This window comes from Dysidea avara, chromosome 3 (assembly GCF_963678975.1).
Source record: "Dysidea avara chromosome 3, odDysAvar1.4, whole genome shotgun sequence".
Lineage (NCBI taxonomy): Eukaryota > Metazoa > Porifera > Demospongiae > Dictyoceratida > Dysideidae > Dysidea > Dysidea avara.
In genome coordinates this window covers 16,851,034-16,878,992 of record NC_089274.1, presented here as the reverse complement: position 1 = coordinate 16,878,992, position 27,959 = coordinate 16,851,034, and the positions used below count along the sequence as shown (strand labels likewise).

Below are 27,959 nucleotides of genomic sequence, written 5' to 3'. Positions count from 1 at the left end.
TTGAATTGGGGTGCTAATTAAGCGCATGAAAAAGTTCGAAATTTCGAGTTGTGATTTCATAGGAAGTACTGTATAGGAAGAAAAAGTGGTCTTGGCACGAGTAAACAGCCACTCGGTGAAACATGAATGCAATATTCTTCCCGTTCAAACTGTTGGATAACCTGTTGTTCCTACCAGCGGCAGAAGCAACCGGAATGTCCGAAGATAGGGTTAGCTAGCTCTTTGTGTCTTCGTAGTTGCAATTGACACCGCACATATTAATACAGATTCGATACGTGTTTCTGTTGTTCCTTTCCATACCACTCGGGTTGGTGATGAAATACCTGCTGCATCCATCAAGAGTTAATAACACAGCCCGTCACTCTTACAGTCTTTTAATTGGGCTCATTTATGGACTGATGTGCTTCGGATTTTTGTGAGTGCAGTGTGTATATGTCTGGTGTATGGCTGTCTGTGTGCTTACGTATGTGTGTGTGTGTGTAGTAGTGTATATAGTCTCACATGGCCAGATTGCTTTTTTTTTCTCTGTCATTGGAGCAAGGAGAAGAAAAAGATCTGATCTGGTTTGAATACCTGTACACACCTCCTGAGACAGGACGTCATCGATTCCACGCATGCTACTGTAGGCCAGTGATGGGTCACATTTTCATCTTGGCCACAATTGGAACAAGTATTGGTATTCAGACTGGACCAAACCCTTTTCTCTAGTGTTTTAGTGTTAGACTAAACAATAACTAAAATCAATAGTACTTTTTGTAGTAGCTAAAAAATTAGCCCACGTGTGCTATTAGTATGGTCACATACAAATAATTCACATGCTATTTGTGCGATCACATATGAATAACTATGAAATCACCTTGTGCTATTTGTACGGTGGTCCGTATGAATAGCAAATAGTTATGCATACGATGATACTTACGAATAGCTTACCTGCTATTCATATGGTCACGTAACTAGGGTGTAGCTAGCTACAAATCGCCAAAAAGTTATTCAATGGTCAGCTGCCTCCTCGGTGACAGAGATTGACATACAGTGTGTATCTAGGGGTGGGCCTGTGCCCTACCAAAAAGTTTTTGGTATGTGAGATCGAATAAAGCAGTCAATTACTCTAATAAAGTAGTGACACTATTCAGAGAAGCAGTGTAGCAAACTATATAGATGGCGGAGGACTGCCATTGTCAGCAGACTGTGACCTCTTTTTTTTTTTTGCTCCAACCCAGAGTCTAGATATGCCACTGTTGACATAGCTCATTTAATGACTTTTTGAGTTTGGAAATAGAAACTCAATAAGTCAACTGAACTATGTCAACAGTGGCGTATCTAGATTCTGGGTTGGGTATTGATTTTGTGATTATTATTATAATATATATGTGTCCACTCTCCATGCTCACTTGTACTATGTATGCATTGTAGCCTCTAATGTTGGTAAGATCATTTATAATATATATATATATATATATATATATTAATACCATACCTGTTTCACTGCCCATACAAAAGTCTCAATAGTAGCAGTGAAATTTATCCCGTATTTCACTGACAGCAGTGAAAAAGTTGTAATTGTAATTTCATTGGCTAGAATTTATGTTAACAATGTAGCACCAATTAGTGTCGACGCATGTTTAGTACATAGTGACAAATTGCGTACATAGCAATGCTAATGCACAGCATGCGTATATGCAGCGAGTATGGTATTAACTGGGAATAGCATGGGTAGCAGTGAAATTTGGGATAAATACCACTCTTGTTGTATTGGAAATGGTAAATTTCCAATACAACACTCGTGATATTTATCCCAAATTTCACTGCTACCCATGCTATTACTAGTACTAATACAACATCAATATCGTGTCCTGTACAAAAACTCCAATAGCAACTTGTGGTATATTTTTGATATACTACAGCAAACTAGCCAATAGAATCAGTATATCACTTGTACATTTGATATACGAATTTGATTGGCTAAAAAATTTTGATAGTGTTTAGTTGTTTTACCAGTTAGGCATGTCCGACTTGACAACTACTGGTACCATAGTAACCAATACCTGTTACCTAACAACAACATCGTTGCCTAACAACCGTTGCTAGGTAACCACTACTGATTTTAGAAATGATTTTGACACCATAGCAACGGTTGCTAAGCAACCACCAAAAAGCATGTAACTAGGTCAGGTTTACATTTTGTTACCTAGCAACAGTTGCTATGGATTGTTGGACCGATTTCAAGAAGATTGCAGGCTGCAACACATGTGCATACTCCTTGAGCATGCTAATCACAAGGAATTACTTACCAGTACTAATAATGGTGTAAAAACATTAGAAATTGCTGTTACTGCTTCCAAGTGGGAGACGAGATGTTGTATTAACATATTATACTACAGATATCATGGTATTCGAAATATATACCAAAAGATATACAAACTTAGAAAAGATGTTATAGTGCGAGGCGAAGTAGTATAACATATATATATATATAATCACAAAATCAATATTCAGCTAGTTGCAACTACAGGAATATTAGTTATTAACTGCTAGCTAGCTAGAGCTAACGTACAAAAATTACAAGCATGTATATAATAAGAATGGCATGATGCTAGATCTTTGCCAAAACAAAGATCATTACAGAATATACACTCCAGTAATTAATTTGCATTTGCACTTTCCAAGATCGACCTGAATTTATGCTGATCAAGAATTTATTTCAAAACATGATACATCAGTTGTGTAACATATGCAAACTTTAGAATCTGACATGGCTTCGATTGCTACTCAGTGATCGTAACCAGTGTACAACACTTGACAGTATACATGCAGCTCCTATAAAGCAATTCCAGCATTTTTCAAACCTGAAAAACAGTCTTGAGGAGTTCTTGGTCACATAAGAGTTGACGAGCAGCATTAATGTGATCATGTGATCATCATCAAGCTTGTCTATCTTTCATTAACATCGTGCTGACATCAATTACAATTGTTAATCCCCTTTTTGTGATGATGTCAAGTACATTGCAGCATTAGTTGGACTGTTGCTTATCTTGTAGTCAGGGTGACTGTTCAATGAATTGCTGCAAAGTAGAAAGCTTACAATGAGTCGCTGCTGATAAGTGATGACTACAATGGCTTGAAGTGGTGAGTACAATGGGTGGATGCTAATCTAGATGAAGCGCACGGTTGTCAACTGTACAATCTATAATTTAGACACTAACCCCGTAATGTTTATAATTTCTCGTTCTACAACTATATAGTCTCTTTCTGAGCACTTCTTTGGTGCACGTGTTGCCGATGCTGGTTCAAATGATCCTCCTCACCGGAAAATCATCAGAGTATCTGGCGTATAGATTTGCACAAATTCGGCTTCCTGAAATGTCAATAGCTATTAGCATCACAAAAATCCTCAGAGATACTTTAAAATCCACCAAAACATTTTGGTGAATTCGTCAAAATCCCCCCCCCCCCCCCCATCAAATTATTACGTTGTACGGTGACATTTGAGTAGCTTTTGAGTACTGAACATATCAATCACTATAATTCGATGACTGGGTCTTGGCATAATGCATTTTGTTATGTATCAATAGTCATCCAATAAGAATATTTTATGTCAATCACACAAGCACATGTGCTTCATAAAGAAATATTTACTGTGGAATTTAATGATTATCATCAATTATTGGTGACCAATAAACCAGTGATTAAAATTTTGTAGGTACACAGCTCTATCTGTCACACAATAATAAAAATACTTTTTTGTAAGCATTTTATACATGTGCACGGGCTACACATCGACACAATTTTTTGTATAGTTGTGCTGGGCAATAATTGAAGTACTATCATCATATTTATTGGACAATTATCTCTCTAGGGACCTGGAAGGAGGCTAACAGTAAGCCTGTGAAGCAGGGAGTCAGAAACCTGCAACTGAAAACTATAATACATATTGGTATTGCAATATTTATCACCCAGCACTACTGTATAGCTAGGTCTATATCTGCAGGAGATAATACAGGTAGTTCAAAATACACAAGGTAAAGACTCCCAGAATAACTAATCAAAACATTGGACATGATAATGTAAAAAAATAAAATAAAAAAAAAACCTATTCCAAGCCTGGCACAGGCCTAGCTGTTGTACTAGGATGTATAGTAATTCTGCTGCATTTCTAAAAAACCAAGCAGTATTAATGCTTTACAATTACAAGACTACTTTCTTTCTCCCTACCCAATGACAAAGAGAAAAAGCAGTCTGGCCACACAAGACTAGTGTGTGTAATATTTGTATTTTCTTCTATTGCAGTCAAATGACTTTGTTGTTGGCTATTGTTGGAAGTTGCTATGTACTTCTGCTGACAGCATCACCAAAAGTTGTCCAAAAGTAAGAATAACTGTACATTTGTAATGCTTTCAAAGCCTTAGTACAAACTAAAACTGCTCAATGTTAATTAAGCTCCCAATTCATTTCAGCAGTACATATATGAAAACTCTTTTTCTTAGAGGTGTTTGTAGTACTGTCAATGGTGTATCCAGGGGTAGCCCAGGTGGGCATAGTAGGGTCTGGAAGAACTCTGTTGCCCTACTAATGTTTTGTATACAAGAGTGAGGGAACGATCACACTATGAAGCCGTCTAGCAATCTATGTAGCTACAAAGATACAAGGATTATCATAGTTGGTTCTTAATTCACCTTAGAAAATATACTGTGTTGTTAATCTGTCAAAGTTTAACAGTGTCAAGGTGTCCTGTTATATTATAGTCAAGCCAGCTAAACTTATTTCCTTTGACTCACAGCTACACAATGATATGGATGTTAACATGTATCAGTGCTGCTCACATTTACCGACTGATAACTGACTATGGTGGATATCACTTAGACTTCACTGGGTAAATGAAAATCTCTCTACATAAATGTGGATATTGTTTGTTGCCCCTCTTAGGCCACTGATGGTTATTGTACAGAGAACAACCTATGTTGCATTTGCCTTACATGATGGTCTGAGATGCTTATTGTCTAGGTTCTCTTGAAAACTGTTCTATGTAGGGATTGCTCGTGATCCATCTAGCCTGAATGAAGATCAGCAAAAACAACGGATAAAGTATGCATCAATCAATCTTAAACTATAAATAGTGTAGTACTAATTCTCTACACAGACAAAAGCCTACCCCTATGGAGTACTTTGGGTATAACTTCTTTTTTGCGTCATTCCTGGCTGGCCCAGCGGTCACGTATAAACAGTACCATGACTTCATATCTGGTGCCAACTTTACATCAGTTAAGCCACCCAAGTCTGATGAGGTTGTGATGGACTGGAATTTATGTATAGTAATTGTGTGTTACTTTGTAGGGTAAAGATCATGTAGAAGAGCCATCAAATGTGGTATGTGTGTGTATGTTGTGTAGAGTGCTAGTAAGTTTTGATCTCATCACTCCCTATTGCCCCTAAAAGAAAAATTGACTGCATATAAATCTGGTTTCAGTATTGATCTATGTGCTGATTGGCGTCAACTGAGAGATAAAGCCTTAAATTTTATATCTTGCTGAACAGCTAGACAACAAATTTTCACCCAAAGACTTTGACTCAGAATTTGGAGTTTGTACAGAGGGTTGTTGGCTAAAACATATACCTAGGTAGTTAACCAAACCCTTTGATAATAAGTGAATATTGTTGTCATTGTCCCCCTCATTCAAACCAATTGATTTTCACAGCCCTTCTCTCTGTTATCCTTGTCAGGGTGTTGTGTTGAAGAAGACTGTGGCTGGCATTATTATGATGGCACTCTACGTGATACTAAACATCTACTTTCCTTATGAAATAATCCTAGGCAAGTGGCACAGGTTTTGTTGACCACTCTCTGGACATGTTTCACTCCCACTACAGCTGATATGAACTTCATCAAGAGACTGGCTGTGCTGTTTGTTGCGGGGTTTGTTATCAGAGCTAGATACTACTTCATTTGGATCATGTGTATGTTCATAACACATATACTGTAGAGTTCATAATATATCTTGAGGAGAGTATCCTACTCTCATATACCGCTGTAGAAGGGCGTATCGTGAAGTTATGATGTAATGATAAGACAATGTGGTTTGTGACATACAAGCTGCAGCAATCATTAGCACCATTCCACACTTGCGACACTCAGGATAGCTGTATTCGCGAATGGCTTAGCAAGAAATGCCTATGAAGTGGTCTGAACCCATGAAGGAAGGGCTATAGTTCAGTGAGAAACACTAGTAGCTGGAGTTAATTCAGTTGCTAGCGACGTTATTAGACACGCGTTCAATCAATATCATGTTCAACTAATGACATTAATTATACAAAGAAAAATGGGATAACTCAGAAGTGCTACGTCATAACTTCACGATACGCCCTTCTACAGGGGTATATGAGAGTAGGATACTCTCCTCAGTATATATGAACTCTTGATATACTTGTATTTACTCTAACTTGTTCACAACAGCGGACAGTGGCTGCAATGCTGCTGGTCTAGGCTTCTCTGGCTATAACAAACTTGGATATGCACAGTGGGACATTGCTTCTGGTATGGATGTCTTTGGTATTGAGGTATGAAAATTTTCAGAGCAAGTAGCCATTTTACACTTGAAACATAGTTTGGTACCAGTCTAAGGAATATAGTGAATAGCTGGAATATCGCAACCTCCAACTGGCTGCGTAGGTATGACATGTGTTATGGCTTGTCACTTGTTACCCTCCCTTCCTGAAAAAGGGTTTGTTATGAACGAGTGAAGTTTGTGGATCACACAATAGCCACATTTTTCTTGTCGGCCTGGTGGCATGGCTTCTACCCTGCATACTACTTACTGTTTGTAACTATTGCAATGAACACATTGGCTGCTAGAAAGGTAAGGTTTGTTTGATATAGTTGACTAAGTATAGGTAACGTCTGTCTGTCACTGCTGTACATCAGCTGCGACGAGTGCTACGTCACCACTTTCAAGTAAACTTGTTTACCAAGTGGGGCTATGACGTCTTCACCTGGTTTTGCTGCATGACGTGTCTCAACATCACCTGTATGTGCATCACATTGCTGTACCTGGGTGCTACCCTGCAACATCTTGGGTGAGTCAATCTCTACAAACACTGACACGCATTGTGTACACACACAGACAGACACTCTATACAGCATAGACATATGTGCCACAGAAATTATCTTTTATCCAAAACATTCTTCAGGAATTACTACTATGTCACAATTTGGTTCCCACTGCTGATAATTGTCCTGCCGATAGGACGTAAATCAAGAAGAGAACAAAAACCTGAATCAACTGATACCACTAAAGAGGGGCAGCAAACCAGCACTGAACCCAAAGAAACTAAATCAGAATAACTTCATATAAACCAAAATACTTATTAGCATTTATTAGTTCCCTGTGTATTATTCATTTTACATATTATCTAGTTAGTTCTCAGATTCTCCGCATTCACAGCGAACAAAGTCGGTTACCGAGACACCATGCTTTGCCAGAACCTCCTTGACTGTTACAGAAGGCTCCAGTAGCCATGATTGGTTCATTAAAGCCTCCATAGGACTACTGTGTTCTTTAGCAGATAAAGCTGGGTTATCACCAACTATTTGTTGACATAATTGTCTTCCAACTTGTTGCACATGAGTTATGTCATCACTAGTTGTTTCCAGATGGGCTACACTGGCATAAGAGCCTAGTTCAACCTTGCTTCCACTAATGTTGGTGCTGTTGTACACAAATGAAGACAACATTCCACCGGTAGCTGTAACCAAATATCCTCGGGCAATCTGAATATTTTCTGCCAGCTTCCCTACTGCATTTGTGACCAAATCTGACATTTTAACACCTTCCACTGTAGTTAACCCAGCCATTGCCTGTGAAGTCAGTGGTATAGTGCTTGCAGTTCCCTTTACATTGGACTTGTCATTGTAATGGAATAATGTCTCTGTTATTTGTGAAACTAATCCTTTGAAGACATCATTTTTAGCTACAAAGTCCGTCTCACAATTCACCTGTATAAAAGGGAAACAAGTTGATGGTGTATTGACAGTTTAATTGTACCCTCACTTCGACTAGTGCAGCTTTTTGCTCCTCTAGCAATACGCCAACGTGGCCTTGCTTGGTAGCCCTCCCTCGCAGTTGTTCCACTTTCGCCCAGCCTTCCTTTTGAGCTTGCTCTAAAAGCCATTGCTCCGCATCCTGCAATTTATCTGCGTGCAACACCAATGCTTCACGACACTTTGCTATTGGCAAGCCAGTCTTCTTTCGCAAGATTGCTAGCGGTGATTTAGCTGCTGTTGATGAAAAGTGTCGCAAGACATACATTGTGTTCTTATTAATACGCATCTTACTGTACTCCTAATTTATTCGTTGGTGATTGACAGGCGAGACGATGTTGCCGGATTTTCATCAGGATCAAAAGATAGAAGCGCAAGATCAGTACGGCAAGTGGTAAGTGTTTTTCTCGCACGCATATACTGGTTTATCGTAAAACCCCGCAAATTAATTGACGGGTTGTTTATTTGTGCGCGTCTGATTGGTGTGATTGCGCAGGTACGTGGCACGCGTGGTACAGGTGGACCACGAGGAAAAAGAGCTATTGATACACTTTGAGGGCTGGAATGCGCGCTATGATGAATGGATAAGCTGTAACAGCTTCCGTCTCAGACCCTTGTCAATGGAGAACAAGCGGAAGATTCAGGAAAAGAAACACAAGAAGGCAAGAAGCTACACTATTGCATAACTTCCTTACTCAATACATTTATATCCAGTTTCAGGTTGGAGAATACGTGCAGGCCCGCTGGTTGGATGGAAAATACTACCCAGCTGTAGTGAAAGTGATTGACAACTTGTGTAAGTACAGATAAACTGGATGTTGTTACTAATTTACCAGCTGTTGTTATTAGGTGACAAGGGTACAGTACAGTTTTATCAGGATGGTATAGAACACATAGTTTCATTGCAGGACATAAGGCCACAAAAGGTATACTGTGTAACTGTTCAATTCTCTCATTGAGAAATATATTATTTTTAGAAGCAAGATAAGCAATCTGAGTGGGCCAAAGCACAGCAGGAAGCTAAAGAACGTGAGGATAGGCATACTGCACTGGCTAGGAAGTCTAGGGCTAAGAAACGAAGTTCTGAATCTGAGGGTACTGCTAATAAGACTCCAGACAATAGTGGCAAGAAGCCTCGACTTGGAGGAGACAATACAACAGGAGAAACATCTTCCGTTGAGCAAAGCTTGGCCTCTCAGAGTGGCAGTATAACACCGGAGTCCGGTGCTGTTTCCCCGACACCTTCAGATGATCTTAAGAGTCCTGCAGCGTTTAAGAGAAAGGCTTACACACCTCTGAGGACCCAGTACTGTCTTAGAGAAACTGTTGTTCCTATTCAACCACTTTCCCGTGAACAACATGGTAATGCAGAGTCTCCTTCAAAGATCACTCGAAGGATTACCTCAACTGAAGATGGTGAAGATCCATTATCACCCCAAAGTGATAATAAAGACAGTGAAAGGCCAAAGAAGCGTAGAGTGACTAAGAAAGACAAACAAGAGAGAACAAATGGCAAAAGGAAACAGTCTGCTTCTACAAAAGAAACTGCTACAAAACGATCTTCTAAAAAGTCTAAATCTGAAGTGGTACCAGTGGCTGGCCTCCAAAGTGAGTCATTTTCAATTACTCCACAAGATACTATTACTGTAGCCTCGAGTTTGCCATTACAAATATTGCCAACTGTGACCACCCACTCTACACCACTCTACACACCCATGTCTCCTGCTCATGTGAGCCCTAACCAAGATCACCTGATCCCTGATGTGCCACCATCACCAAGTGATGCATCAACAATTAGTACAGAATGTAATATCTCAGTTATTAGTGATGGCAAAGATCTTGTGGGAAATTCAAATGATAAAATTTCTCCTGTGGGTGATCCTAAGAGTATCTCATTGACACCATTCAATATGGAGGTTGATCTCTTAAATAACGAGGACAGTAAATCTGTGGGATCCCCTGCAGTGGTAACTATTGATCCTACAGCTGCCCATTCTCCAGTTGGTGATTCCTTGGCCACTTCTTCTATTGGTGATTGTGATCCTAATGAAGACCGACCTTTTGTTGAGGGTACAAAGAAGACAGCCACCATTATTTCTAAGAGTTCACCTAAGAGGCCATCTCTGCTGCCACTCCGAAGGCGTAGTCTCTCTGCCAGTAGTCAAACTGGTGTTGCAGCAAGAATTCCAGCAGGTGGTAAAGAACGTAGGAAGAGTGAAGGAGAGCGGAACATGGTAGGTGTAACATTTTGTTTGACAACTACACACGTGGTGCTTGTTTACAGGTAAGAAGACGTCAGCAGCAATCCACAATCACCAGGTCTCCACGTAAAACATCTATGGACAGTGGTATGCACTGCATTATGTACACAGTGGAAACTTGAAAGGCCCTATGAAAGATTAATTTGAGGAGGGGGGACACTAAGGGATTCTGTTTCCGAAAATTCTGGTTCCGTGTATACTTTTGTAGCACATTGGACCAATGTCCTAAAAAGTGAATTGTGGATGGGTTACTGTGGAACCTGTTAATTTCCTGTTATAATCCAAACACTTTTTAGTACCCCTTAGTAATCCTTAGCACGTAAACTGACAACCTGCTAGGTCCAAGGTGTCCATATATTACACAGGTAGTTCCACTGTTCTTTACTCATGGTAATGTATATATTGTTCTTTTTATAGCAGAGAAGGAAATGGCTCCGAAGGAACTTGTTATCAAAATGGATCACAATGAATTTAAGTGTCGGTTCCCTGGTTGTGGAAAATCATTCCGAAAGGAGAGCCTCTTACAGTGGCACTACAAGCACTATCACCCCGGCAGGAACCTGCCTGTGAGAAGTCAAGTCAATACAGGTTTGCAGTATACATTTTGAAGGGATTCAAATACATTGTTCTTTTTAAAGCACCTGTTCCAAAGATACCAATGCAAAAGTCTCCTAGCAACAGGCCGCCACAAGCTCCTCCATCAACTTTACCTGTGATTGTCAAGCAACAGGAACCTGCTATACCTGCACCTACCAAGGCAGCCATATCAACTGTTATTCCTAAACTTGAACTTGAGAAGACGAAAGTGATGAAACAATTTGTAGCTACTGCACCACTTATTCCGGTGTTTGCAGTAATCACACCTCCAGGTACGCCGTTGGCATCAACCCCCCAAAGCAGTGCCACCAAAGAACCTTCTTCAAAAGCTTCAACACCAATGTTACTCACTGGTACACCCAATACTCCAACTATTACAGGCTTTGACACAAAAAGGTCATTGGGAGCAATCACTTCTCTGCCTAATGTCAACAATGTAGAATCCATAAAATTGCCAAGTAGTATGGCATTGGAGCTGCTTAAAGGCAGTGCTGTTCGCATGGTTGCACCGAAGCCGACTGTTGTACGAGTTACACCAACTACCACTACTACTACTACTACTACTCATGCTGTCACGTCCACCCCAATTGGCATCAGTTCTACCAACATTGGAGCTATTTTCAGAGGTTTTCCCCCAGTTACCATGGCAGCAAGTAGTATGCTGACAGCCACACACTTGGGGAGACCTGTCTCAACAATGGCCAGACCATCATCACCTAAAAAGGGTGTCATGATTAGGGGACATCCCAGGGGGGAGATGCCACGTGACTCGCGACCCCGTGGTGCCTCATTTACTAACCTGAGTGATGATTCATCAGCAGAAGATGTTGATGTGGGTGAGGAATATTACCAGGCTGACCGGTATCCTCGAGCATCAAGACCATTTGGTAGCTCCAGCTGCAGTTACTATTGCTCTGGCAATAAGGATGATGTTATCCACTGTCTGTGTGGATCATTTGAAGATGAAGGATTTATGATACAGGTAGCCACATGACTGTTGTCTGATGTGGGTACCCCTATTAGTTTGGTTTGCTGTACACTTTCACTGTCAGCTTGTCCCACAGTAGAATTCTTATTCACCTTTGTGCCTGACAATTCCAGTTTAGGTCATGTTGTTATTGTTTGCTAGCAGTTTCCACAAAATTAGTTGTTTATGTGCCCATAGACTGCCAAACATGTTTTTGTGTGTGTGTGTGGGGGTGTTGGGTAATTCCTTTTGAATGGTGGGTGTGTTTATCACAAGGTGATGTAGTGTGTGTTTGTGTTTTGTTACCTGTATCTCCCACTGGACAGTGTGAGCAGTGCTTGTGTTGGCAACATGCTGACTGTGTTGGAATTGATGAGGAGCAACCTCCAGAGCATTATCTCTGCTGTATCTGTCAGAGTCCTCTTGGTATGTCATTAACATACACTATACATGCAGACAAAACTACCTACATGATACACTACACTATGTCTATTATTTTGATATGTATTTATCCAGCCCTAAGGAAGAATGCCAAGTACAAGGTAAGTATTAAGATATGTGCTATCTTAATGTCACTTTTGTGTACAAAACAGTTTGATCGTAGTTGGTACAGGGATGGTAAGCTACCAAGTGTCATGGGTGGGGTTCCCTTTGCACACTCATCTGATGTCATCACCTCCCATGAGATATCTAGCTCATTGACTAATTTGAGCCAATGCCTGCACAGCCTGGAGCAACTTCTTTCAGTGGCTGGGTGAGTGGCAGTTCCTTGGGATCAAGTACATGTTCTTAGATCATTTCCTTACTTAAGTGATACTCTTTAATAAGACCACCTGACCATTTCAATTAGGTAAAAGGTATACTTCTTGACTTCATTAGTTGAGACCATAATCTGAGCGTTGTCCCTGCTGATGATGTATCACTGTATTTACCTTCAAATTTTGATGTAGGCAACCAAACCATCCTTTGTTAAAGCACTGGGATTCAGGGAAGGAGTCAGCAATTACAAGGAAACTCACAGAGAGGTTGGCAACCATGTTGAAGGATAGAGAGTCAGTGAAGATGGACAGTGTAGAGAATAGTGAGAGATCTGCAAGGACTACTCCAATAAATGAACAGCAAGTAAGAGGTGGGACTAGTAACGATAGCACCAAGCAATTGCAGCTGGCACCATTGCCTCCACTAACCACTTCTGCTTCTGAGGAAGTGTTAACACATGTGTCTGATGATCGTGTGTCTTCCGATTCATCGATTAATGTTACCTGTGTGACTTCTTTGACCCTTCCACCTTTACCACCTCATAGAAGAAAATTGTTTGATGATGATTCTAATCCAAGTACACCACGCTTACGAGATGATTCCGTTACTCCTCCATGTGGTGAAGAGACAGAAGAAATGGATTGTGAGCATAATGGGCTGGAGTTGTTGACAGCAGTCGCTGCTACATGTTCTCGTCTTTCTACACCGTCTACAATCTCACAGGATAAGAGTCCAAAGCAAGACCTTTCTCCACTTCCTGTTGCAGACCTCAGTACCCCTGCCAGTGCTGACACTGCTACTACTGCTCCTATTGCTAGTTTCAATGATGAATTTGGCGTGGAAGAAGCATCTGTGTTTGCTTTAACACCATCTACAGTAACATCACCAGAGATTGAACAACCAATGATGATTGATCAACAGCAGTCTGCTAGTGTTCCTGAAACACCTGAAAATGACGACACTCAACGTCAAGAAGAAATTGAACCCTGTGATGAAAACAGTGAGCCAGTAATGGAAATGATTGAAAGGCTGGCTAGTAATCTGGACACCACTGCTCAGCTGTTACCGTTAGTAACACCATCACAGTTTGCTGAAGCATTCATGAAGGTGGACAACAGTTGCTGGAATAGTCGCATGTTGCTCCTAGACCATGTGGAGGCCATGCAAGAGAAAGTGCTTGCTGAAATTGACAAGCTTGAAGAGCAATACAAAAGTAAGCAGCATATTTATATTGCGTAGACATTCACTAATTCTACTTTTCTTGTAGCCCTACCAGAAATACACTATTCACCTGAAGAAAGTGGAACAAAGAAAGAACTGATTAAGAAAATGAACGAATGGCAACGATTAGATATCACTTATGCTGCATGAGTAATATTATCATTTTATAATAATCTAATCTATAATAAAAGAGTGTTAGGGTTTTCTAGAAGGGATTTGAGATGCTGTAGCCAGTCGGCTGCTTGGGCTCCATCCACTGCTCGATGGTCACTACTGAGTGTTACTGTCATCATGTCAGCCATCTTGAACCTGTGTTGCCATGAAGCTGTAATCAGCAACAGTACTAACATGTACTCCTTACCCAGCAATGCTGTCTTCACAGTATACTGGCCTCTTTTCTACTGACCCCACAGCTAATATGCAAGCCTGCAAAGGCAATAAATAATACCACCTTATTACAACAAAACTGTTATATTGAGGTTAATACCAGATACCTAATAAAAAACAGCTGAAGAGTATTTTATAGACCTAAGATCACAGGGAACACATTCCAAATATGTACATACTCCATGCCTATAAGGCCTCCCCATTTTCCAAGGTAATCAAACTACTGTGTAAATACTTTTCCTTACCTGGGGAGGGTTAATGATGGCTGTGAATTGTCTTGCTCCTTTCATTCCCATGTTAGAAATGGTAAAAGTACCTCCCTGTTGTAAACAGCCGATGTGACACACACACACAGGACAAATCCCTCACCTGGTACTCGTCAGGAGTTAGCTTTCCCTCCACTGCCTTTTCTCTGAGCAAGCCCATGTCTGCACTGATCTGCTTCAGTCCTTTAGCATCAGCTTCTCTTACTACAGGAGTGATTAACCCCTTTTTGGTGTCAACAGCCACACTAATGTGGACCAGGTTGTGCCTGAAACAAATTAAGAAATGCTAAATCCCAAAGTTGTCAGAAATACAATTTTGTTGACAGCTATTCCACTAACAAAACAAGTGACAGCTGTGCTATGACTTCAAATCATAACATAAAAACTCACAAAACTGGAGTTCTTCGGTGCATTCTGCATAATGCAAACTGCCATACTAGTGATACAGCAATTGGAAATTGGTTTAATGGCCAAATATTAGTGTTGCACCAATATGATATTTTGCCAATATTCTGATAACCGATATGGAATAATATTTCCAAGCCGATAAACTTAGCCGATCCGATATAATACTGAATGTCTATCCTTCAGTGAATTTTACCACAAAGTTGTTTATAAAAGACTGATTTAGCTTGTTTGTAGTGGTGGTAGTGCCACAACAATAGCTGACAGCACTTTTAAGCAGTATACAACATTGCAAAGCAGTAAAATGCTACTCTGTACATAGTTTGGTGCACATGGCCATGTGTTTTTAAATAATACATAATATCTGTGTCTGCTGCTTTTTCTATCATGGTGCTGATCCGATACCGATATACAAAAACATAGCCGATATATGGTTTTTCCGATAACCGATCCGATTATCGGTGCAACACTACCAAATATCAGTTTCACTAATTATTAGCAGATTAATTTTATTTTATTGACCTTGATACATAAATATAAGACAAAAAGTTTTAAAAGGGAAATTTTATAAAATACATGTGACATAAAAATTGGATTGGTTATCACTATCGGCCATTATATGAATTCAATATCAGCTAATTGGATATAATCAGCAAAATCTCTTATTGGTACATCACTACACATAGTCCCCCCCCCACCTCACCATCGCCACCCACCATTTCCAGTCATGCTGCCCCAGCCCTTTGTATAGCCATTCTCGGCTTTGCCCTCAGGTTGGCCTACAAAGAGAAATCCTTCTGAGCCCACCTTAGCTGATCTGGTATGATGGCTACTGCTAGGAAGACAATGACACAGGGGAGTCGGGGGACCATAAGGGCGACAGTAACATGAGTGACCCATTAGTTGAATCTGACATGGTTCAGTGAGGAAGAAGTCAACCAGTTTAGGTAGCCACTGGTGTTCAACCCCACAGTCCAAGATGTCTTCATGACAACCCCTCAGAGAAGCAATGTGAAAATATTCAGAAGCAAATTTGACACGAATCCAACAGGGAGGAACAAAAGGCCACCTAAAGTGATTACCCTAGAGCAGTGCCTTACTTTGGACCCTGAGATGAAGGATCAGCTTCAGAAGAAGGGAATGAACCCATTATTTGGGACTGACTGATGCCTGCATAGATTGTAAGAGGAACAGTTGGAGGTGACAGGCCCCCTCATGTGTCTGTGGTCAGACCTGCAAAACCATACTGCCACAACCCAATGGAGGATATCATCTTCCAGGGCATTGTGTATAGCAAGCACGTGGTACTGATGAATGTGGAGAGAAGGATGGCCCCCTTAATGACCCCAGTAGTAAGCAAGACATGACATTTTTTAAATCTATTGCGTACAGCTTAGCAGAAAGATCGAAATACTCTAATAAAACAGCCATGTGTATATCATAGCTTTGCTATGACAAAATAAAAGTTAAGGCATGTGCACGGATACTATAAGAGCTACAAACTTGCTGTGTTTGTAAATGCAAGAACAGCAAGATGTGAGCATTGGTTTACCATACATTGGACTGCTTTGCTCTGGCTGTTTCCCTGATAATAGGAACCAGCAAAGACCCATCTGTTTATGGGAAACATGATGATCCAAGTCATATCTCTATATAAGACTGCAACTGTAAGATATGGCTATTTAATTAAGCGCCTGTTATTTCTTTTCTGTATCGATACTGTGCAAATCAATCTTTCTATTGTTACCACTTTATAGTGCTGCAGTTTCTAAAGCTCTCGGCTGACACTTCACTTGACCACTCCTATTGCGATCTGGAAATTGAAAAATGCATGAACAGCTGGCATTCCTGCGCATAAATTCAAACAGTAGTAGCATGAAAACTTGAAATACTATGCAAACTTTAGTGCCAAAAATTTCCTATTCAAATAATTTCAGTCTGTTTGCATTCATAGTATATATCTGACTCTTATCAAAGTGACTTTTTGGTATACAGGCTTTGACATTTAAAATGCTCCTATGTCATCTTGGCAGGTTTGTAAGTTAATAGAAAAGGCAGGGGCTGGAGTGAACACAAAAGACTATGGTTACACTTACCTACGAATCACATCATCTCTCCACTCACAATTAACTATGGGATTGTGTCTGATAGCAGTGGCAACAGCCTTGATCAAAATATCGTTGACCGAGATCTTGATGTCCGGCATTGCATTTAACTCTTTTCTCAACCTGAGGGGTAGAGGAGAGACATAATGACACAATACATGACAAAACAAGACCCCCATACTTTAACACAGATGACATGTTAATGTCATATGTAACATAATAGTGTGGTATTGTGTTCTTTGCCTCAGATAAACGTCGGGCAATTGTCTACAAAGGAAACAAGCAAAGTTAGAATAAAATTGTGAAGGAGCTAAATCACCTTTCTGGTCTGGGAGTGAGGTATATCTTCATAATCAACAAACTCCTGCATAGGAGTCTCAACTGCCTGCATAGGAGCCTCAACTGCTTGTGGTACTCTGTCCAAGTCTCCGGATACAATACTACCAAATGCCCCACTACCATCAATATTTGCTCCTTGCAGATCAATGCCCTTTTCTTTGGCTATGGTCCTGGCAAAAGGGCTGGCTAATGTACGACCGGGGAATTTTATGGATGGTGCAGGTTGCTGGATGGGCGGGGCCTCAGTTGGTGTAGCAGGAGTGGGTGGGGCTTGTTGTTCTTGCACAGCAGGAGTGACTTCTGCTTGAGCTGGCTTAGTTGCAGCCTGTAGTGTTATACTATCCAGAACAATACAATTGTGAGACTCACTTGTGGTGTTGGCTCAGCACTGACATAATTCTCAAAAGATCCAATGTCTTCCTGATTCTCCACTATGATGCACACTTCCTAATAGCAGGCACGCACACATATATTAGCTTCTATTCCACCATTAGAATACTAACCCTTCCTATAGCTATTTCTGTAGTTCCCTCTGCAACAAGTATCTTGGCCATGTAGCCATCATTGTTAGATTCCATGTCCATTGTGGCCTTATCTGTCTCTACTTGAGCTAGTACCTAACAAAAATGCAAATCAAATACCACTAGAGCCAATATACATAGTGTAGCAGCAATCACGTTGCTACATGTATACATTTTAGCATAAGGATCAAATTATTTGCTTTGCTGTTATTAGCCAGACCAAAAGAGCCTCAGTGGGCGTATCTTTGTTATGTTATGGAATTGGCACATAATGATGTATTCTGTATTATTACACGGTGGTGTATAATTTGACAACTTACATCCCCCTGTTCAATTTCATCACCAACACTCTTATCCCAACTAACTATCGTGCCTGTATCCATGGTGGGGCTAAGGGCGGGTAGCTTCACTATCACGTGAGGCGGTAGATCTACATAGCAAAAACTCACACAACACACACACTATGAAACAGAACGCCTTACCAGAATAATGTCTATAAATTGCTGCAAAGTTGGTGGTACTCCAACGAGGCAGCCGTATTACTGACCTGAAATTTTGAACTAGGGAAAACAAGTGGTGGAGTATGCGTTAACCAACCTCGTCGGTAGACCGGTATATGTTCTAGCATGTCTTACGCCACACTGTAGTAAGGATCTACCTCCCATCCGCACAATTCTGTAAAGCGGGGAGACACGGCTAACTCGGAGCATCTCGTCCGCCTCTCTAAATTTACAAATCGGGATATCTCCGTATCCGCTATTAGAGGTTTCGCAATGGCAGCTTCAAATGTTACTGTTGAAGTGCAAGAGTATTTGGATAAACACAAAATTAATACTCTCTTTGAGGTACTTTGTATTGTACTGTTTGATGTCTATGTACTGTCGGTTTATCATAGGATTTGAGAACTAAGTTGACAAAAGATCTTCCCAGCGACCCGTTGAGCTACTTGATAAATGCTTTACGCGCAATACAAGATAAGAAGAAAAGGGTAGGTCGTATTAGGGGCTGATTTAACGCAAACAACAACAACAACGCGGTTTATGGTTATAAAAGTGGAGAGTGAGAATGCGGTTTCCGTAATCTCGTTGTAGGTGCTGTCTTCACGAGCACCAGTAGGACGCGTGGAAGTGGCGGGAAAATCAGTCAAGCCGGTGGACAGATTGGTAAAGTCAACCGATAATGTACGACCATCTTCAGGTGGTATACCCAAACTAGAAATGGTCATGCTAAAGTTTATTTGTTAGGTCAACCTACAACGACCAAACGGTCAGCTCTGCAAAGTGCCAGTTCCCCATCCGTGAGCAGTCGTAAACCAATCACCCCTGGTACTCCTGCAACATCAAAAACTACTGCAGGATCAACAGCAAAGGTCACTTCGAGAACACCAAGGGTCACTCCAGCATCTCCCAGGACCACCCTAAGGACCTCAAAGGTCACCACTACTACACCAACTAGTAAGTCCTCCACATCTACTCGGCCATCTACTGCCCCAACCACCACTGCAACAAAATCCCCTCGAATTGCGAAAACGCCTTCTACTTCTTCAACTTCAAAGATCAGCAAGCCTTCCTCAGCAATCTCAAAGACCAGCCCAACAAAGCCTACAAAACAAGCTAATGGAGCTACAAAGCGTCCTTCAAAACCTGCTGCTGTTGCCACCAAACAGTCATCTAAGGAAACCATCGATGAGTTTTTTGGAGAGAAAAAGAAGTCTAGCTCCCAGCAAGTGTTTGTGTCAGAGCAAGAAGAAATGGCAGAACTTGGGAAAGAAAAAGAACAGCCAATACGTGAAGATGACACAGAGGCAACTACTGCAGTTGCTGATGATTCTGATGATAATAAGAAGGCTCCAGCTGATGAGAAGGATATCTGTGACTTGTATGAAGACATGAAGAAGAATAAGAGTGGTAACAAGTAAGATAGTATTTATCCTAATCTGTATACACCATATGTGATTTTATGCCCTCCCTATCTACTATCTTCGAAGTAATGTGTGTGATTTGTATTTTAGGTGATTGTTTTTACAGTTTGACTGTACTCTGTCTTTGTGTGTGTGTCTTTCCCTTATAGTGTGCTAAGCATACATTGCTGGTGTTTCCATGGATACTGTACTCTGCATTATGTTACAAGCATATCTAATAATATTGGGGGGGGGTTGTTGTATATGGGATAGAAGCTTTTTGTTTGTGTGCTTTTTATCCAGTTCAGTGAGTATCTTTCCATTTTCGTGCATGTAATCAGCACAAAGCCAACACACATGTGTAAAGGAGGTTGCATCATGTGTCTCCAGAGCTTTCCAACTCCAAAATCTTTTGTATGAAATATGCATCCAAACCATCTGCCTCCTAGTACCCTCACATTGCTTCCTTTTTGTATATCCTTTTTGTGTAATTGTATTATCCTTATTGCAATGGTATGGCTTATCCTCATGCAACTGCTACAAAACTGATTAGTATTAAATGCTATAGAGTGTTTTGTGGTGTAACTATTATTCTTGACACCAGTACATCATAGGAGTGTGATCAACCTCCTCTTATGAATATGGGATAATTTTTTGTATCCATTGTTGCTAGACAACCTGCTATTATGAGGAATGAGCACTTAAAAACCCTACAAGACATGATTGTAACTGAACAGGTGTCTGGTAGTCATGACAATGGTGATGACAGTGGCAGTGAAGTTGAAGAAGTTGTTACTTTGTTTGGTGAGTTCTCTGTAATGTGTGTGGGTGTATGCATAACGCATGTATGTGTGTCTGTACACATGTGACTATCTTCATTTATCACTTACTACAGAAGATACTGAAGTACTCAAGGAGGATGAAGGAGTGGAGAGCACTTCTCCGGTAGATGGTGCAAAGAAGACAATAAAGAAACAAGTAATAGCAAAAACACACAGTACATTTACTTAGGACAAGTTTAGTGCTAGTCGTGCAAATTACATGCTCGGCGTTGTATGTTCTTGACTTATTTTCACCAGCAGGGTAAGCAACCAACATTGATTTGTGCTCGTTGTGCAAGGTAAACATCACATCCCTTGTACCGTAGTGATGTATGCTTGAAAACATTAGGGCCATGGCAGATAGTGATATAGCAGCAGCCGATGCTGTTCAAGATGATTTCGAGAGTGCTTCACAGGTGGCCAGTAGTCAGAGAAACTTCCCATCCTGGGACGCCAGTACCAGTGTGACCGAGCAATGGAGTGCTGTGGACAGCCAAAAACTGGCAGGGTGTGTTATTCTGATTAATGCTCACCATGGCTTTTTAGCATAAACATGGTTTGTGTTGGACAGCAATAATGATGATGACAGTACTGTCATTACCATGACAACCACTACTACATCAGAAGATGAGTGGGCAGGACTTGCACAAACTCGTCAACCAGTGGATCAGAGTGAAACAGTGAGTGTTATGAATTTATTGACCTGTGAAACTTCATGCCTTCTTGCTGCTATTTACTCTCAGGAGAGTGAAGTACAGGTGCCACAAGTTCCACTAACTGGAAAGAGCTGGACACCACCTGCAGAAGAGTCTGGTGATGCAACAGCTGCACAACAATGGGCTACATGATCATCTCATAATTTTCAAAAAGGATTTCAGCCGTAGTTTGTATTTCTATAAAGAGATTTCAGCAATATTCATTATTTCAGAGTAAATTACAAAAATAAACATTACAATGAAATAGCTGTATTTCTATCTGTATCAATGTAAATATTTATATCCATGATGATGTAAAATAAAACATAATTATATATATTTTGGTTGTGGGTTTGGCCAGCTACGTACATACACTGTTAAAAATGTTTGCTCAGGTTTTCAGTGCTCCCAGTAGAGTCTGTGTCGCTGTTGTCTCCACCATCAATGTGGTCCTATATAGGTTGTGTGAGATATTAATTGATGCAGTTAAACTTGTCCAGATGGATACACAAGTAGTCATGACAAAATTTATATAGTTAATTTAGACAGCTAGCTATTATGTACCCTTATTAGGCAGGTCACACAAATAACATGTTTGGTTGGTTGGTTCAGACAGGGTGTACTTATTAGAATAAAACTGTATTAGACGATCTGCTAGTATATTGAACAATTTTCTTCACATTAAGACACAACCAGAATAATTTTCACCATCTTAGAGTCAGTAGTCATGCCAAACTAAGAAATCGCTGCATTGATATGATATTGTCAAGTAATATTTAATGTTTAGAGTAGCATTGGACACATTGGGGAGGGATATTAACCTGTGAGGAGAGCTTTAGTCGCAGTTTCAGTTGGCGGTTGATATGGTTGAATAAATCACGATATTTCCTCTCAGTGTAGTAGTCCAACCAGCCAACAACACAAGAAACTGGTATATACACCAGTAAACTGAGGAGTAGTATAGCTGATACTATGTTCTCTCTCATGAAACGTCCTATACAGTGGAACATGCATAATGGACATAACAGATGTAAGAGGACTGGCTCACTGATTTTATCTGATGAAAGAGATTGTAGAAACTTCCACAGACGAGTGCTGAAATCTTTGACTTGTAGATCACACTTACCCTAGAGAAACAATACTTGAGTATAAAACTTGTACCAGGAAATGTATAGAAAGACATTCATTTTGAGGACACAATAAAAACATAGTAATTATAAAAGAGTGGGTAGAGCTAGCCAATCAGAATACACCAACACAGTGATGTCGCACTTACATTGAGACACACCCCTCCTTCACATGGCCTCCCATCTGGAAGATACTTGGTTGGAGTGACAGCAACACACCCACCATAGGTTGTGTTGTAGCAGCAGAAGAAGCACTGTTGTGAATCTGTGATGTAATATGATGTCATCGTGATGATGTAATGTGATGTCATCACTGACCATCACCACATATACATGGTGCCGTGTCAAATGTGTGATTACAATATGGCAGACAAATGCCACTCCCATCAACTGGATCTGTACTGCACTGGCCACTGTAGAGAATAATGGAGTAATCCGTCTGTGTGTGCATGCTCACACATGCATGCACGTATGTGAGCATGCTCACACATGCATGCACGTATGTGAGCAGTACATGTGCCATCACTTACTCATCAATACATTCACTTCCACTCCTCTTTGCTGTTGTAGGTGGACAAGTTACATTATTACCAGTACAATATGAGTTAAGGAGACATATATGGCAATGCAACTCAGCAACTTTTATATCATTAAAGTTCTCAAATTGTCAGAAAAGTTCATCAGTCAGTATATTTAGGTACAACACAACAGAAGTGAAGAAAAGATTAACACACACTATGTTGGAAAATGGTTGGTTGGAAAAGCCACCCTCACTAACTAAATTAAAAGACCACATGTTACATCAGTGAACAAAAAAGTTCCCATTGCATTTGTTTAGTGAATTGAAGAAGAAACCAAAGCTAAATCTAATGCTTGCCTGTTAAACATGATGATGTTTATAACTCTCTGTATGAAGGCAACTTTGTGACGAGTTCAAGGCAAGTCGGAGTTGGCTTCCATCCCATAGACTTACCTAGTGAGCTTGATACCTGAGTTGCTCCAGTCAATGTCAATAGCTTGTGGTGGTACCCAACAACTAGTGTCAACAGTCATTGTGTGACAAACAATTGGTGGTAATGAGTTTGCTGTCCCAAATTGACTATGTACAGTGGACCTGCATAATATGGACACCCTGATGATCAAGGTACTCTGGTATGACTAGTCAGTTTATGTGCTAACTAGGTGTCCAGATTGTGTGGGTATACTCATTACTGAAGTACAGTAGCAGACAAAAAAAGTTCCTGTTGTGTGTTGCATTGTGTTTTATAAACTGCAGCACAAACATGGGTGTGGTTTCAACATCCTTATTTGTAGGTACAAATGAAGGGAGAATGTGGTAGCTGGCAGCAGTAATAATGTGATTACGAAGCTAGACTATACTGTGGTGGTCCTAGATTGGGGATCCACTTTTCATTTTATCATTTTTGTCTAAGTTTTTTTGTCAACTGATGTGAATATCCCTGGCATATTTGTTATGGGATACACAAGCAGGCCACTACAAAGAACACTCAGCATACATGGTAAATTCCCTGTTAAAGGATATTTGCAGTAAACATCTTCAGTGCAGCTGATGAAACTTTGGTTAGCACATATTGTTGAGTTGGCAGGAGTTGGCTGGCACTGTTGACAACACTGTTCATTTTGGTCACTGTAGAAAAAGAATTAGTTATAACTACAACATACACCAACTGGTGTCTGTAGCAATATACTTGTACAGTGGTCCCTAGGTATGTTCGGATAAAACTTTGGATAAACAAAGCCCATTTATACAGAGCTTAAGTAAAAATATTCTAATAGAACATACACTTTAGGCAAAATACCCTAATAGAGCGGTCAATTCCACAGTTTGGATAACAATGGAGGGACACTGTTATATAATTATGGGGTAACAAAATACTCTAATAGAGCAATCAGGTTCTTCAAAGTCTGGTCCTAACTACCTGAACAATTAGCTTTATTGTACCTGCACACTGCTCCAGTTTTCAATGTGCAGTTGTCATGACAACAGTCATCCATGTTCATACATCCCAGTAATCCAGCGTCACACTTCTCCCCTGGATCAATACGGTGGTTACCACAGATTGCTTGTGTCCGTTCTGTAATCATGAGGTGACAAACGTATAACATTATAAAATACACATACGGATAAAACAAAAAGATTTGGTTCTTAACACCAGTGCAACCCGTCGCCTACTGCAGTTAGAGAAAACCTGAAAAACACAAACATGAAATATTGGCTAACACATGAACTACTAAAACTCTTTTATTTATTTTTATATTTTTATTTATTTATTTATTAAGGCTTTACAGCACAAGTGCTGAAGGTCTGTAGGGCACCTGGTCCTACAGCCTGTTTAAAGTTGTTACAGAAAGTGCACTTGAAAAGGTGGAGAAAGGAGAAAAAATCCATGACTGGACCTCGGCAGCCTCGAACCTGCAGCTATCCGACCTCTCTAATAGAGCATACAGTTAACAAAACCAATTGAACCTTACACCTTACAGAACCTCTCTGACCAAGTCCAATAAGACAAATGTAGGTTATATACCTACTTCTAACTCACACGACTATCTTACTTGAACAGTTAACGTATTGTGGAATACATGCACAATGGAAAATGATTCTGTTATATGCAACACTAACATTAGGGCTGAGAAATAATTTAGATACAAAGATTATCTAGATACCTAAATCACCGATTGCAAATAAGATAACAAATTTGTGCATCGAGATAATCTTCATAATATGATGGAAAACTTGTAGAAAGGTGTCAAGCTAGTTGGGGAAGTGATAAAATTTCTTACTTAATAAGCACCATGTTACTTAATAAGCACCATGTTACTTAATAAGCACCATGTTACTTAATAAGCACCATGTTACTTAATAAGCACCATGTTACTTAATAAGCACCATGTTACTTAATAAGCACCATGTTACTTAATGGCAACAAATATGTTTACAACAAAACAGTCCTATGATGTCCCATCATTATCGAGATGACATCAATTATCAAGATAAAAATAGTTGTCACTTACCGAGATATAGGTTTTACTACAGCCCTAGCTAACACTCAATGAAATTCCTCCATGGTTCTCACCTTATTGTTTGGCTCAATTCCAGTGAGCACTGAGGGATACATGACATACTTGCCCCGTCCGCCTTCTTCTACAAACGGAGGATTACACTCAGCAGTGTCCAGATCATGGTAGCTGCCCCAATTATGGCCCACCTCTACATGGAAACAATCAACTGAGTACAGCAGAGTTAGCTGTAAATTGAACGCATTAAATGTATGTAAAAGTTCACTTGACATAAATTGACAAGCTAGCAAAACTACTGGCATAAACTAAAATCAGAATAATCTGACAATTTAGATGTTTTCCAACCAAATAGCATTATGCAATGAACCTGCCCAATGTACTGTGTCGTGTGACATGACAACATCCAATAGAAATGGCATTGAGGAACATAAATAGTCTGTTACATTATTATCTCTGGTAATTTTCAAGACATGATAGCATGTCCTGCAGCAGGAGCACCACACCAGTAGTGTATTATACTTAAAGAAAATGAAGTCTTTTTGCAGGATAGTGGCTACATGGTAAACTTCTTATAAGTTTGTAATTATGCTAACCATTGCAGTGCAGGAAACTTCAGTAACAGCTGCAGAGCAAGCAAAAAAAAAAAACAAAAAAAAAAAAACAACATTGCATGTTTTATTAGAATTTAAAACATGTCCAACTAAACACTAATAGCTACAATGGTAATATTCTTTCTTATGAGAAAAATATGAATCAAAGCATGTCACAAAGCTGGCTGGCTGCTTTGGGGCATGTAAAATACAAACAAGATGTGAAATATATCAAAACAGCCAAACCATGAAAATGTGCAGCCTTTTGAGCTCCAGCATTAAAAGAGGTAGTGAAATTAAAGTGGCTGCTAAGGAATGGCTGTGTTGGTGTATTCAATAATGACATGGCAATGCTGTCAATATTATAAAGTTGATTGGCATTTCTTGGCCACAACTTTTGCTTTTAAACAGAGATGGCTGCACCCTTTTTCACAACTTGGCTGTGTTGCCACTGATTATAAATAAGTACTGACCATGAGTAAATATATGCTCAGCCTGAGGTTGCAGCAATTGCTTTCCAAACAAATTAGCAAATGAAGACAATCCAACATTAGTGGTACGGATATTTGAATTGGATGAGCTTCTTCTGTCTATATGGGATATGACATGACATAGTAACTAGTGATCTTTGTATCTCTCTCTCACACACACACACAGGCATGCAAACATGCACACAACACACACTACCTGTACACGAGCACACACACACACACACACACACACACACACACACACACACACACGCACACACACACACACACACACACACACACACACACACAAACACACACACACACACACACAAACACACACACACACACACACACACTCACATGATGAACAAATACCACCCAGGTTTCCAGTGCTCTTACTAGCAACATAAGCAAATCCCAGTGTGTCGTGAGGGAATTCATAGTAGGTGAACAAGTGAGCCAAACAATACTCACTCCAGTCATTATAGGAGAAGTCCTGTAACAACAACCATTACATTTTTATTTTATTTTTTTTACTCTACTTTACCAGTTGGGCACTGGAGGGCAAACACTGGAGGCAGAGCCTATGAGGTGTTTACCACCAAAAATGTTCTGCTATAGTGAAACGGGGCAAATGGTGTAAGCATGTGAAGTAGATACTAAGCTAGTACACTAAGCAGGACAAAGTTAGACAGAGTCAAACAACCAACATTACACTACAACTTTGTGGAAAAGCAGAGGATCTCAAACACTTTTCACAATCAAAACATGTTTTTAAACAGTAGTCTGAACAATGCAATACTGGCATGCCAATTTAAGAAGACAATAATTCTGCTAAATGAACAAACTACCAAATGACTCAAAGGAGGAAAATACAGAATAGACTACAATAGCCAAACAAGTTACATTGTATACCTTTAGTAGTGTCTGTGCAGTCCACTTGTCACCACTAGGAGAAGTTGGGTGGTTGTAACTGACACCTCCTTCAGAGCAGTGTATGGTGATCTTTATGAGAGTACAGAGCACATGGTACAGAGTACTAGTAAAAACAGCAACTCACATTCCCAACTTGCAATCCGTAACCTGTCACACCATGTTCCCATACTGTGTTCCTGAACACGTTATCAGCTGTGTCCACCAGTACAGCCTGAAGGGATCAATGACATGTGATGAAGTCATAATATGACATTACAAAGAGTCGTGTGATGACATCATTGTGTTTACCAGATAGATTATAGTGTTGCTAACACTGCGTTGTCCATGGTTGATGAAAAACTGATAATCAGCCACCAAGTGCATTAAGCACACCAGTTCAGTATTGTTATTCGATGCACTCCTCTTCCTTCGTAGCTCAACATCATCATAATCAGTTAGCTCCACATCTGGTGGGGGTGGGGCTGGGTGACTGGCACTACTTGCATGTTCACAAAACCATCTATATTTGGAATATGCAC

At 40.2% G+C, this 27,959-nt stretch overlaps 6 protein-coding genes across 11 annotated transcripts in view; 3 read left to right on the top strand and 3 right to left on the bottom strand.

The window, feature by feature from the left end:
• Positions 1-27: 27 nt before the first annotated feature.
• LOC136249777 (lysophospholipid acyltransferase 6-like) lies at positions 28-7,420 on the top strand. Of its 2 annotated transcripts, XM_066041894.1 has the most exons (15): positions 28-209; positions 267-415; positions 4,288-4,365; positions 4,778-4,870; positions 4,924-4,979; positions 5,028-5,082; positions 5,138-5,282; positions 5,332-5,364; positions 5,719-5,809; positions 5,866-5,952; positions 6,449-6,552; positions 6,600-6,664; positions 6,716-6,851; positions 6,917-7,068; positions 7,183-7,420. In XM_066041894.1, exons 1-15 carry the CDS (start codon positions 123-125, stop codon positions 7,334-7,336), a joined length of 1,485 nt encoding a protein of 494 aa, XP_065897966.1. In that variant the 5' UTR covers positions 28-122; the 3' UTR covers positions 7,337-7,420. The 2 variants fall into 2 exon arrangements, with proteins under 2 accessions (XP_065897966.1, XP_065897967.1); XM_066041895.1 differs by lacking the exons at positions 28-209; positions 267-415 and adding an exon at positions 3,489-4,019.
• LOC136249785 (elongation factor Ts, mitochondrial-like) lies at positions 7,324-8,488 on the bottom strand. Its single transcript, XM_066041909.1, has 2 exons — positions 8,043-8,488; positions 7,324-7,987 (listed from the first exon to the last, which is right to left on the bottom strand). Exons 1-2 carry the CDS (start codon positions 8,319-8,321, stop codon positions 7,409-7,411), a joined length of 858 nt encoding a protein of 285 aa, XP_065897981.1. The 5' UTR covers positions 8,322-8,488; the 3' UTR covers positions 7,324-7,408.
• LOC136249764 (PHD finger protein 20-like) lies at positions 8,289-14,027 on the top strand. Of its 2 annotated transcripts, none has more exons than XM_066041873.1 (13): positions 8,289-8,426; positions 8,529-8,694; positions 8,747-8,828; positions 8,882-8,958; positions 9,010-10,266; positions 10,317-10,380; positions 10,714-10,881; positions 10,932-11,872; positions 12,184-12,283; positions 12,374-12,399; positions 12,451-12,611; positions 12,808-13,829; positions 13,884-14,027. In XM_066041873.1, the coding sequence occupies exons 1-13, from the start codon at positions 8,368-8,370 to the stop codon at positions 13,985-13,987; spliced, it is 4,227 nt and encodes a 1,408-aa protein (XP_065897945.1). In that variant the 5' UTR covers positions 8,289-8,367; the 3' UTR covers positions 13,988-14,027. The 2 variants fall into 2 exon arrangements, with proteins under 2 accessions (XP_065897945.1, XP_065897944.1); XM_066041872.1 differs by having other exon boundaries at positions 10,711-10,881.
• LOC136249778 (uncharacterized) lies at positions 13,975-18,865 on the bottom strand. The gene is made up of 13 exons (XM_066041896.1): positions 18,710-18,865; positions 18,458-18,652; positions 18,343-18,407; positions 18,181-18,290; positions 17,843-17,956; positions 17,709-17,786; positions 17,320-17,664; positions 17,182-17,267; positions 16,992-17,123; positions 14,594-14,756; positions 14,470-14,544; positions 14,199-14,263; positions 13,975-14,146 (listed from the first exon to the last, which is right to left on the bottom strand). The coding sequence occupies exons 2-13, from the start codon at positions 18,568-18,570 to the stop codon at positions 14,017-14,019; spliced, it is 1,476 nt and encodes a 491-aa protein (XP_065897968.1). The 5' UTR covers positions 18,571-18,652; positions 18,710-18,865; the 3' UTR covers positions 13,975-14,016.
• Positions 18,555-21,616, top strand: LOC136249773 (uncharacterized protein DDB_G0286299-like). Of its 3 annotated transcripts, none has more exons than XM_066041889.1 (10): positions 18,555-18,705; positions 18,756-18,848; positions 18,952-19,057; positions 19,105-19,774; positions 20,434-20,564; positions 20,656-20,738; positions 20,843-20,880; positions 20,931-21,089; positions 21,153-21,261; positions 21,325-21,616. In XM_066041889.1, the coding sequence occupies exons 1-10, from the start codon at positions 18,634-18,636 to the stop codon at positions 21,427-21,429; spliced, it is 1,566 nt and encodes a 521-aa protein (XP_065897961.1). In that variant the 5' UTR covers positions 18,555-18,633; the 3' UTR covers positions 21,430-21,616. The 3 variants fall into 3 exon arrangements, with proteins under 3 accessions (XP_065897961.1, XP_065897960.1, XP_065897962.1); XM_066041888.1 differs by having other exon boundaries at positions 20,840-20,880; XM_066041890.1 differs by lacking the exon at positions 20,843-20,880 and having other exon boundaries at positions 20,656-20,739; positions 20,942-21,089.
• Positions 21,617-22,495: 879 nt separating this feature from the next.
• The window catches only part of LOC136249770 (disintegrin and metalloproteinase domain-containing protein 17-like), a 7,985-nt gene continuing 2,521 nt past the window's right edge, over positions 22,496-27,959 (bottom strand). For both annotated transcript variants that reach the window (XM_066041883.1, XM_066041884.1), the window contains exons 5-16: positions 27,730-27,940; positions 27,566-27,652; positions 27,421-27,510; positions 26,866-27,001; positions 26,506-26,622; positions 25,499-25,632; positions 24,547-24,613; positions 24,367-24,499; positions 23,947-24,051; positions 22,934-22,996; positions 22,722-22,816; positions 22,496-22,668 (exon numbers count right to left, since the gene is read on the bottom strand). In XM_066041883.1, coding sequence (XP_065897955.1) covers positions 22,511-22,668; positions 22,722-22,816; positions 22,934-22,996; positions 23,947-24,051; positions 24,367-24,499; positions 24,547-24,613; positions 25,499-25,632; positions 26,506-26,622; positions 26,866-27,001; positions 27,421-27,510; positions 27,566-27,652; positions 27,730-27,940 — 1,396 coding nt within the window. In that variant the 3' untranslated portion in view covers positions 22,496-22,510. The remainder of the gene's footprint in view (positions 22,669-22,721; positions 22,817-22,933; positions 22,997-23,946; positions 24,052-24,366; positions 24,500-24,546; positions 24,614-25,498; positions 25,633-26,505; positions 26,623-26,865; positions 27,002-27,420; positions 27,511-27,565; positions 27,653-27,729; positions 27,941-27,959) is intronic.

What these genes read in the sequence shown, in the direction of transcription:
- LOC136249778 (XM_066041896.1), bottom strand. Translation starts at nt 18,570, where the DNA reads ATGCTCCGAGTTAGCCGTGTCTCCCCGCTTTACAGAATTGTGCGGATG. An exon ending in GTGCTGAGCCAACACCACAA is followed by an intron (nt 17,665 to 17,708) that starts GTGAGTCTCACA and finishes ATAACACTACAG; the next exon opens with GCTGCAACTAAGCCAGCTCA. An exon ending in CCATCATTAACCCTCCCCAG is followed by an intron (nt 14,264 to 14,469) that starts GTAAGGAAAAGT and finishes TTGCCTTTGCAG; the next exon opens with GCTTGCATATTAGCTGTGGG.
- LOC136249764 (XM_066041872.1), top strand. Translation starts at nt 8,368, where the DNA reads ATGTTGCCGGATTTTCATCAGGATCAAAAGATAGAAGCGCAAGATCAG. An exon ending in CAAGATCAGTACGGCAAGTG is followed by an intron (nt 8,427 to 8,528) that starts GTAAGTGTTTTT and finishes GTGATTGCGCAG; the next exon opens with GTACGTGGCACGCGTGGTAC. An exon ending in ATGAAGGATTTATGATACAG is followed by an intron (nt 11,873 to 12,183) that starts GTAGCCACATGA and finishes CCCACTGGACAG; the next exon opens with TGTGAGCAGTGCTTGTGTTG.
- LOC136249785 (XM_066041909.1), bottom strand. Translation starts at nt 8,321, where the DNA reads ATGCGTATTAATAAGAACACAATGTATGTCTTGCGACACTTTTCATCA. An exon ending in AAAAAGCTGCACTAGTCGAA is followed by an intron (nt 7,988 to 8,042) that starts GTGAGGGTACAA and finishes CCTTTTATACAG; the next exon opens with GTGAATTGTGAGACGGACTT.
- LOC136249777 (XM_066041894.1), top strand. Translation starts at nt 123, where the DNA reads ATGAATGCAATATTCTTCCCGTTCAAACTGTTGGATAACCTGTTGTTC. An exon ending in CCGGAATGTCCGAAGATAGG is followed by an intron (nt 210 to 266) that starts GTTAGCTAGCTC and finishes ATATTAATACAG; the next exon opens with ATTCGATACGTGTTTCTGTT. An exon ending in TAGAAGAGCCATCAAATGTG is followed by an intron (nt 5,365 to 5,718) that starts GTATGTGTGTGT and finishes TATCCTTGTCAG; the next exon opens with GGTGTTGTGTTGAAGAAGAC.
- LOC136249773 (XM_066041888.1), top strand. Translation starts at nt 18,634, where the DNA reads ATGGCAGCTTCAAATGTTACTGTTGAAGTGCAAGAGTATTTGGATAAA. An exon ending in TAATGTACGACCATCTTCAG is followed by an intron (nt 19,058 to 19,104) that starts GTGGTATACCCA and finishes TTTATTTGTTAG; the next exon opens with GTCAACCTACAACGACCAAA. An exon ending in ATTTGTGCTCGTTGTGCAAG is followed by an intron (nt 20,881 to 20,930) that starts GTAAACATCACA and finishes TGAAAACATTAG; the next exon opens with GGCCATGGCAGATAGTGATA.